This window comes from Cydia strobilella, chromosome 2 (assembly GCF_947568885.1).
Source record: "Cydia strobilella chromosome 2, ilCydStro3.1, whole genome shotgun sequence".
Classification (NCBI taxonomy): Eukaryota; Metazoa; Arthropoda; class Insecta; order Lepidoptera; family Tortricidae; genus Cydia; species Cydia strobilella.
In genome coordinates, this window is record NC_086042.1 from 3,195,104 (window position 1) to 3,206,304 (window position 11,201).

The window sequence follows — 11,201 nt, forward strand, 5'->3', positions numbered from 1 at the left end:
CCGCTGTCCGTCTGTCCGTCTGTCTGTCACCAGTCTCATGAACCGTGATAGGTAGACAGTTGAAATTTTCACAGATGATGTATTTCTGTTGCCGCTATAACAACAAATACCAAAAAGTACGGAACCCTCGGTGCGCGAGTCCGACTCGCACTTGGCCGGTTTTTTCCTTTTGAAGTACGAACTCCCAAAATCTGCTAAAAGTGACAGTTCTTTGCATTATCACGTTATCGTAATACAAGATATTTACACCACCAAATTACTCCACTAAATTCCTCTACTTTAAATTACTATTTGCATTTTAAATGGGCAGATGATGCATATTCCGATTACATCGAGCATCCGTCTGGCGTTACCAGTCGCCAATCCGACATATAATAATTAATTCACATTTAATTTAGCAATGGCGCACGCTCCAAAAACACCTTGCCATTCCGACATTTGGCATCTGGGTACAAGGTTGACGTGTGCAGTGGAAGAAAGGTGATGCGAAATCATGTTGATCTTTTACGTAATTTACGTAATAATGCGAAATATATTGTCCATTTAATAAACTGCTTTTTAAACAAGTGTAGGGTATAATTAATTTTTGTCCGTGGCGTCTTTTTCCAGATGTCGTAAAGTAATCCAATTAATGCAAAAGATTCCATTGACTTACATACTCATGTCAATGGAATATTTTCTGCATATTTTTTACTAAGAAACCTGTTCGTTGTCAGTCCGCAATCAGTTAATTTGTTGAGTCATTCCTAGCGTTTCATTTTGTTTGCAGTCGGATGATAATATTTTAAGCAGACTTAATAAATAAGTTACCTAAAGAATGGAAAGATAACACCAAATAACATAGGAAATATTCTGAAAAAAGAAATGCTTAAACAATTAAATTATTTTAACTAAGTTGAATAATTATGTCGGAATATGTATGTCGGTCGGAGTGGCGAGCCTTGGGGGAGGCCTATGTCCAGCAGTGGACGTCTATATCGGCTGAAATGGTGATGATGATGATGATGAATAATTATGTTATTTCGTATAGCATAAATACTAATGTAACGTAACGTAATGTTGTGATTTATCTCTAATAAATAAATAAATACAATCTGTCTATTATGATTTCAGTTCTCAGGTAAAATGTTTTATAGAATATAATTTCAAAAGTACCTATTATAGTAAGTAAGTAAGTAAGTAAGTAAGTAATAAGTAAGTATAGTAATTTATTATATAATTTAATATTAATTTTACATGTAATTCAATTGTACATGGACATGGTCTGAAATAAAGAATATTCATTCATTCATTTCACGTCATCTATAAAATGTGTCTGGACGTCACTATGAGAGTGAAGATTTCCCACATTTCCATTTAACCAAGTTTTACTGTATTTAGGCAAAAAAAAAACCTAAAAATACCAGAAATTCGGCATTCTTCACGGTCTAAACTCCGAGTTTAGTAATAAAACATAAGACGTTACGCAAGTGAAAGTGCGTGATGGTGGCAAAATGGCGAACCTCTTAATTTGATCCGACGCCGGCGCACGCCGGTTGACCGCCAACGAAAGTGGTTTGACGCGTGCCCATTACACGTCGGGTTGAATGAGATAAACGTGAATTATTGGATGAGACAGCAGACACGAACAAATTCTGAAATTGGGTAGGGTGTTTGTAAGACAATTCAATGGTTAGCTACTATGGAACACGTCGTATGTGACATCACGGACAAATTTAATTCATTCCGATTTTTTAAACTAGAAATTGTGTCTGAAAAAATAACTGCGATCTACGTTTTGCCTATACATTTCTAGTGATTTATTTCGTGAATGGTTTGAGAAAACTTACGGCGCGATTCGGGAAATGAATTAGAGATTCACAACCGATTCAACTGGGGTGACCACATTGACTCAGTGTGCACTAAATTACGAGCTATAATGGCAAAGATATATATTCTACGAAATAGAATTCCATATAATATCAGATTGGATGTTTATAATGCACTCGTGGAAAGCATCATTTCATATGGATTAAGTAGTTATGGCCGTACATTTAAGTCATACCTTGACGAAATATGTAAACTACAGGTTAGGCTGCTAAAGTTAATAGTACCCCATAAAATTAAAGAGAATCTTGTGTGTGATAGCGACCTGTTCACTTTATGTAATGTCCTACCGGTTCACACAAAGTTTAGATACCATATGTTAAAAGAGCAATACTTTAGAAGTGAAATTCAGCACTTAATCTCTCATCCAATAAATACAAGGCAAGTAACAAATCAAATGCTTCGAAAGCCCCAATTCAATAATTTTTATGGTAGAAGAACATCAGATTACATCATACCAGACCTAATAAATAAGTTACCTAAAGAATGGAAAGATAAGATAACGCCAAATAATATAGGAAATATTCTTAAAAAAGAAATGCTTAAACAATTAAATTATTTTAACTAAATTGAATAATTATGTTATTTCGTATAGCATAAAGGGAGCAGCCTGTATCGAGTAGGCGCCGACCGGTTCTAGTTTTGCTCGGCCGGCCGCGGCCGGTGTGATGAGATGCGCCCACTTGTGATTCTTTGCAATTATTGTGTTGTTTACGAACTGGATGTGTGCCTAAGTATCGTATTGTATATTTGATTATGTAAGTACTGCGGAATGGAGTATCGAGACAAACCATTCTGGTTTAACGATACTTTTTATTAATTACCATGTAAAATTTGTGATTTATCTCTAGTAAATAAAAAAAAAAAAAAAAAAAAAACAAGATATGAAATAGTAAAGATATGTGACTTTCCACGACAAAAGGTACCTTATGGCGGCTGGCGCTTATGTCGCATAGCGTCGCAAATTATTGCGGCGCTATGCGACGTAAGCGCCAGCCGATTTTAATTGGAGCGGCATTAATAATAGCGTAAGTGCCAACCGCCATAAGGTACCTTTACCCGTGGGACGTCACATGTCTTTACTATTTCATATCTAGTGAATCCCTAATTCATTTCCAGAATCGCGCCGTTATACTGATAAGAAATAAAACGTGAATATCATGACTGTATTAATTGGTATTAATATCGTGTCGTGTGATGTAAAGTGAACAGTTCCCATTGGTCATGATCGTGAAAATTATCTATTTTCATATAATTTCTACCATTCCGTATATTTTTAATCCTACGATTTTCTTTTCTTAGAAAGTGACATTGATGCTTATGATTCTTATGAAAGTTATGAATGATGTGTTGACTCTTTTTTATACTACGTCGGTGGCAAACAAGCATACGTCCCGCCTGATGTTAAGCAGTCTCCGTAGCCTATGTACGCCTGCAACTCCAGAGGAGTTAAATGCGCGTTGCCGACCCTAACACTCCGCACCCTCAGGGTCATTGCTTTTATTGATGGTAGAATATTAAGGAAGAATCATTATTTATTATGAATACGAAATTATGTTTACCTAAGTATATATGACTAACTTACACTATTTAACATTTTATGAAGGCCATGTAAAATGCAAGATAATGATAAACGTAGTAGAAATTAAACACTATGTAATTTTTATTACTTAAGTAAGTATCATGCCAATCAGATCGAATTAAATTTGATGACTCACAGTTTAGAAATGGTTCATCTTTAACATTAAATTTATTCGACTGCATCAGTGTTGCTAATTAGGTAGAAAGTTCAATCCGTCACAATTTATTAAGAACGCTAGAATAAGAAGACGCAAAATTTTAGTTTTTATATTTAATTTTTACACGTTTGAAGCGCCCACCAACGTGCTCACTAGCGCCACTGCTAAATAATTGTTTAAAGTTTAAAAGTTTAAAAAAGAGGGGCCCCTACGTACTGTATTTTGTATAGTACCTTTTGAATACATAAACTAGTTTTTATGTTGCCGGATTCGTCGATCTATGAACTCAAAACAAAATGTCCGTTTTAACTTTGGACGCATAGATTGACGAAGCCAGCAACGTAAAAACTATTATAATGTATTCAAAAGGTACTTAAGTAAAGTTCCAATACTTGCATTATATTTTTGTCTTTTTTCTGACGATTATTAATAAATTATTTACCAGCACGTTTTTAACCCAAAAAGAACTAAAAAACTTTAGTAAGCTGATGTGTACCCGGTTCATCGCCTCCACATATTGTTTCAAAACAAAAACTTATTGAAGTGCTTACCAAAAAAACGTAAAATATATACCTTATCTCATTCCAGTAAGGTTTAAAATGTTAACATCTTTTTTCACGCGAACGTCCGGGACGCTTACATCTAGGTATTAAATAATTATTCTTGATACCAAAAAAGGCAGTGCAATAAATATTATAAAATCTGCATTGTGGTGGTAAATCGATGCCTATTTTTTTGCAAGAATGTCTTATGGCCGAATACCTAGTACGATAAATAAAGGATGTTAAGGAAAGGCCATGATGTTAGGTAGGCCAAGCCAAGTTAATACTTAAATCGTGATGTACGTTTTATCCTCAGACAAAATTGTTATAATACTGATACATTATAAAACTTCTTTATGTGCTGAGGATTTCTCTAATTAATAATTATATAACCGTATTTTTAGTGCTCCGTACAAAACTTTGTTCACGGAACACGTATGGGATCACGTTCTTGTTTTTTTATAAAGTCAGTATTAAGTGAATTATTTAATTAAACAAAAGCGAAAAAGATCACCAAAGTATTATTATCTCTATTTTCCTAGCAAGTATAAGCAGGAAAATGACTAAATATGGTATACTTATTCACACTAATAAATTCATATTACCTGGCGGAAATTACGCACCAGCACATGCATTCGAAAATTACACTGAATTAAAAAGACTTAAGCGCTATGGAAACTCTACGAGGATTATCCGTTTTACTTTTGCATGGTACAGCAGCGTTGCTTAGTTTAAAAGGACATAAGCGCCGTACAAGAATGAATGACGATACGTCGTTTTAGTATGATGTGGTAAAATAGCCCTTATGGTGACATTCGCAGCTGCGATTAAGTTAATCGCGGTCGTTTGTCTCCTCCGCCACGTACTAACAGCAACAGGCTGAACTAGCCATCGGTGGACCTTGTGCCTTATGCCTTTTGTAATAAGGTTTTCGAACTATCAGATCGGTAGAATTACCCCGCTTTAGGGATACGTTCTGCAAAAAATCGCGTTTAGTGATATTCGCCGCGAAAAATTTGCCGCCTTTTTCCACTGACGGAAATGGCCAAACTATACATAAACAATCCGCGTAATGCGAGGCATTTTAGCTCGAAATTTGAAATTCGCGAAACCGCGCATAAGGGGGCCGCGTAAAGCGGGGTCGCTCTCTATGCTCTCCTGACCGATTTCGGCCACCGACTGCATTATATGTCTAGGAGCGGGAACTGAGCTGGTCCGCCCGCTCGTGCGCCCTCATGTGACTGCAGTATCCAATCTTCGTCTGCAGTGCTCGTCGGGGTATTACTGTACTAACAGCAGCACGCTGAACTGGCCGAAGGTGGATCTCATAGCGTTGCAACAAGATTGACGAAAGGTCACTATGGTCAGTTAATTGTCACCATGGTACTGGCAAGCGCAGTGCGAGTGCAGTATCACTACTATTTCTATTTCTTTTACAAGTTCAAGCGGGATTTAAGCCCGGCCGATTTAAAGTTCTGTTTCTGTGATGACGCCATATAACAACAAGCTTGCCTATAGATACTAAGTACATATTAAATAGTGATTATTTTGGGACCAATGCCGATTCTTGTTTTTTTTTACCTGTACCATAGAAATCAGCGGCATCATATTAGCCGGAACGTATGAAACAGCCAAATGTTTTTTCGCGATTTCGGCATTGGTCCCAATAATAAAAGTTGTTCAGGTATTATATTAAATGTCACATTTTGCTCAGCAGTGTATAGTTGTGAAAAGACGACAGACAGAGTTAGAGATTATTTACATAATTATATTTTTAAATGCTCAAACAGCCTTCCTTCCATAAATGTTTGCTACCGTAGACAGAAAATTAAAATGGCAATGGCTGAAGATTTATTATGAGGAAACGAGCAGAGTCAAGTTTATGACCAACATTTAATGGAAATCTAGCCGACAATGTTAGTTGACACGTTATAGTAAACAAGCATTATTAGGAATTAGAATACAGATAACTGTAACTGTTTTAAAGAAGTTGTAAAGAATCATTGTTTTTTTAAAGCCAAACCAGTTCAGGAAATTGACGGTATTCCAAAATGACAATTCAGCAATTTTTTATAGTCAACTTCCTTGATAAAATGAATGACGGATTGAATGTTCTGATCGCGGTAGCAATGCGGCTTTGAATGTCACCTTTACGTTATATTTATTGTTGTGTTTTTGTTATCGCGCTCCGAAACTAACTTTTTTTTGTACCATTTTACTCATGGAAAATTTTGCCATACTTGTTTGGCTATTTTGCCCTTTAGCCCGGTCTCAAGGACCTGCAGGCCTCCGCAAAGCACTTTGAGAATACCGGTTCCACCATCAATAGAAATGAAATCAGGTCTCTTTATATAATATTAAAATATATTATATGCATGTTAGTAATAATCAAGTAGGTATAGCAACTTAGTTATAAGTAATACGCGGATAGAGGCAGAATATGACGCACTTATTGTAATTTGACCATCTTTGTACCATATTCTATGAAATAAACATTTGTATTTGTAAAAAAAAACCATACGTGTCCCGTTATATTTTCTACTTGAATGTAGATGAACTTTGAATCTATGTTGGCCTCCTAAGGCCCATCATACAAGAAAAATGACAGTTGAACTTGAGATCGATAGTGTAGGAAATATGGTTGAATTTCTTTTGTTTTTAAATCGACCGAAACAAAAGAAATGCGACTCCGTTCCAGCTGAATGTGGTTTCAATTACATCAAAGTAGTAGGTACTATGAGGACTATGGGTCTTAGGATGTTAGATGAAAAACAATAAATCACAGTATAACGTGATCGTCATGTGCTACAAAAGTTACAATGTCAGTGTGATAGAGTGGCCAGCAACCTAATTGTAGGCTAATCGCGTGATACAAGTACAGTGGGGGTTTATTCGCGTGAGGTTTTGATTTACCGAGTTTGGATTGGTTATAATTAAGTTGTAGGACTATAATAAATATTTTAAGTATTAAATAAAAAAAAACTTATTTTTACATACATTAAGGCTCATCGTAATCAAATAAAAACACCAGAATTTTGTTTTAAATATCTAATCTGGTCCTTGGCCTGATTTAAATTTAACTGAACTGTATGGGTAAAGAACTGCACCTACTTTATATTTCGTTAAAGGATGACTCACGTTAGACCGGGCCGTGACCGGGCCGGAGCTTCCGGCGCTTACTTTTCGATGACATGACAGATGATCACGTGATGCTTTCCATAGAAAACGAAGCGCCGGAAGCTCCGGCCCGGTCACGGCCCGGTCTAACGTGAGTCATCCTTAATACTCGTACGTCTCGTACGAGTACCGCGCGTTGTTTCTCAATGTTATTGTTGCGATGAATTAAAGATCGCGGACTTATAATTTGGGTAATACGGGTTACATTGTGTCGTATCGTAGTTATAATGCTATTGAATTTCCATTTAATTACACATCATGGAAAAATATGGAAAAAAACGAGCCTCCCCCGCTCTATACAAAAGTGAACTATTTTACAGACTTATTAGGTGGTATTAAAATAGTACATTGTGTCACAAGGGAGCAAAATAACATAGTGTTAACGCCCAAGGTGGAAATAATTTTTGCTACCATGTGACACATCACCGATGAGGAAATTATTACGTTTTAAAATTTTATTTAAGCTAAAAATAGTATTAAAAAAAAACAAAAATAGTGTCCCAGAAGGGAAAAGTGGCACTTTGATCCCTCCTAGCAGGAACGGAATAGTACATTATTGTCGAGGTTCGGAAGTAGCTACTTGCTGGATGAGGATTCGTTTTAAACGGACGACCTTGGGAGTCCGTTTAATTGAATCCGAAGCCAGCAAGTAACCTTCCAGCCGAGATATATAGTGCTTATTCTCAAAAATGGCACAATAAATGCAAATATAATAGAAATATTTTATAGAAGCAACATTCTTATGTATATATTTTCACAGAAAAAAGTAAAAAGATTTGCTTTGCCGCCGTTTTATTTATTTTTAATTAAAAATGGAAGTGTATTTTTCTGCTGAAAAAACGCCAACCTATTTGAGACATTATAATAATAAGTACTGATCATCTGTTTGGCTCTTTAATGGACCTATGCCTTCATTTGATATGGCCACTTCAACTTTTAAAAAGTTTGGAACTCGATAAATAATGGAATTTGTATGCAACATTGCAGTCCCAAAATCGAGACTGCAATGTTTCTAACTTTTTAATTTTTTGACTGACCATAAACTACGCACTTCGCGACCTACTTTTTAACGAGCCTACTTTTAATCAAGGATCAACGTCGACTTTGCCGTCCATTTTTGAGAAAAAGCCCTTTTTCAAATAGGTGATGTGAAAAAAACATTTCTCAGTAGAGTCAGACCAAGCTAAGTTGACAGCTATTTTGATAGCCAAGACGGTGCAAGTGATAAGTAAACGTCATACCTAATTTCATAGAAGTTTAACGCCTAAAATAACACTTGCACCGTCTCGGCTATTAAAATCTCTGCCAACTTAGCTTGGTCTGTCTCTAGTACCGGTAATCATAACACTACCATAAAAATTACAATCGCAGAGTAATGATTCTTGTTATGGATATTTAACTTGCCTAATACTAAACATACAACCAGGTACCTGCAAGCATTAAATAGATAGTGACGACCCAAGTGGCCAAAAATATCGGTACACATGCTTATTTATATGGTGAAGGAATGTTACGATAGGTATATTTGGCCACTTTGGCAGTGACTGTGTATTTGATGGTGACTTTACTAATAAAGTTACCTGATATTACCTAGATACGTTTGATATTTCAGTTGGAGACAAGTTTTGAAATGGTGCAGATGTTAGTGTCTAATCTTTTTTCGAACTGTCAAAACGTTTTTGCTACTATAGTTTGTCAAAGGACTGTCTCATTTCAAACATAGTCAGAGAGAATCATACTACCTTTGTCTTACACTAGTACTAGCACCCAAAAGAAAGGGATGAGTATAATTTTCCTGGTTGTTACTGACTGACAAATTGGTTTGACCAACTATATGGAATTTATATGAAACACTAGCATGTGACGTGACGTCACAATCAAATTACGTACTCTTTATAGTTTTATATGGGTTTTAAAATAGAAATCGTGTCTAAAAATAACTGCTGTCTACGTTTCTCTATTAATCTTCTGGTGCTTTATTTCATGCATGGTGTAAAATAATTTATTTTAAATACAGTCAAATAAAGAAATTATTTTTACCTGAACTACATACTACTGATGGCACTAAACATATTACAAGACCCGCATATACGCTCTCCCAACTGAATTTCTTTCGTCTACTGATAACACCGCACTCACTGTCACAGTCAACGAACTCTGTACACTCCATCTCTTTATCCAAAATTACACAATAATAAACCTACATGCTTTCTTTAAAAAAAAAGAACGAGTTTTATTTATTTATTTGAAATTGGCGCGGCAAAAGCGCGGGAAATAGACGCGCGTGGCGCGTGCGCGGTTAACGTACAATGAACCGTATTTTTTTCTGTAGGCATAGACCTCCCGCCATAAAGCCAGTGAATCTGATTATGGTGGTATAACTGGGTATAATACGACAAATCTTGACCCTGTGCGAGATTATCTTGCGAAAAATTTGTAAGTTGTTGTTCTATTGTTTGTTATATTGGCCAATGTGTAGTGTAGCGGTATGCAAAAGAGACATATAATTAATGCATGTCTTATTTATTATTGGCTATTGTGTTTATATAAATGATTTGTTGTGACATTTATTGTAAATTTTCTGTGACAGTGACAGGTGGCATATGTGTCAGAACCGAGCGTATGTAAAGCAGAGGTACACTCAGCATCATTTATTTATTTTAAACTTTATTGCACAAGAACAAGTAAAAAGTACAAAAGGCGGACTTAATGCCTTAAGGAATTCTCTACACGTCAACTGGGCTAAACAGAAATTAGTTAAGGTGGGTGTAGTGCGAAAAAAATGTTCCAAATATACATTCTAATACTAACGCCAATATACAAACTAGTAATATTTATATACCTACTATAATACCTTAATTAACTACATAAATAAACAGTATAAATCCATATATAAATTTATTATGATGCGGTGTGTTGCATCATTAGCAGCGGATGAAAATACGCGCCAAAAGTATAGTCTGCCACCCTACAATACTTTTCCAAATAGGGATATATCTCTACAGTTCCCGTTTATAAGCATCTTTTTTTTTTTTTATAAAAATAATCTTTATTGCAACTTTAAATTATTACTTAACATTGGTTCCTGGCTCTCAAAGTAGGTTAAAAATCGATTTCTCCGAAAGTATCAAAGATACACTCAATTTAAAAACATGGTCTTGTTTGTTGTATTGTTTAATTAAAAAAACAATACTAAAAAGTTATAATTTGTATATTTTATCATTTAAAAACCGGCCAAGAGCATGTCGGGCCATGCTCAGTGTAGGGTTCCGTAGTTACCCTTCCGGGTTATGTTTGTAGCTAAACGAGTACAACAACAGATCGACTTAAGGTGGTCCCAACCCTCAGACATTAGGATGAAATTCGTTATAAACCACAAGAAATGATGAACGATAGAAAGAGAAGTAAAAAAAGTACGTGTAATCTTTACGTGCGATTGAAGTAAAACTTCATTGACGTTTATCGCTATGTTGGCACTTTGACGTGTGTCCTATTGTGTGTGTCACTACTAAGCGTTACTTCCGTCAGAAAAAAAACTGTTACCCTCTAGTAGCGCCTAAAGAAGTTTTACTGTAATATTTGTTATACCATAATGTCCATAACTCTGGAATTCCCACAAATTTAGTTAACTCCGTTTATTTATCTTTAAAACCATTTTATTATGTAGGTATTATAATGTACAACATACAATGGGTGTGCATTATATCATAATATATCTACATATTTCTAATACTATGTACTTGATCGAACTTATCGTGAGACATATTTGAAATATATTTTTATTTTTTGAGGAAGGATTCCCAAAGAATCTGAAACATGTCGCCAAAAGCGACTAAAAATAATAGTGAGTGAAACCGTACTGATCTAAATATTTTGA

The 11,201-nt window shown here is 35.5% G+C and overlaps 1 protein-coding gene across 1 annotated transcript in view; it reads right to left on the reverse strand.

Annotated features, from left to right (window-relative positions):
• The window catches only part of LOC134755371 (uncharacterized), a 28,897-nt gene extending 19,355 nt beyond the window's left edge, over positions 1-9,542 (reverse strand). Inside the window, exon 1 of the mRNA XM_063691918.1 lies at positions 9,365-9,542. Within this exon, the coding sequence (XP_063547988.1) occupies positions 9,365-9,494 (130 nt within the window). The 5' untranslated portion in view covers positions 9,495-9,542. The remainder of the gene's footprint in view (positions 1-9,364) is intronic.
• Positions 9,543-11,201: the final 1,659 nt, after the last annotated feature.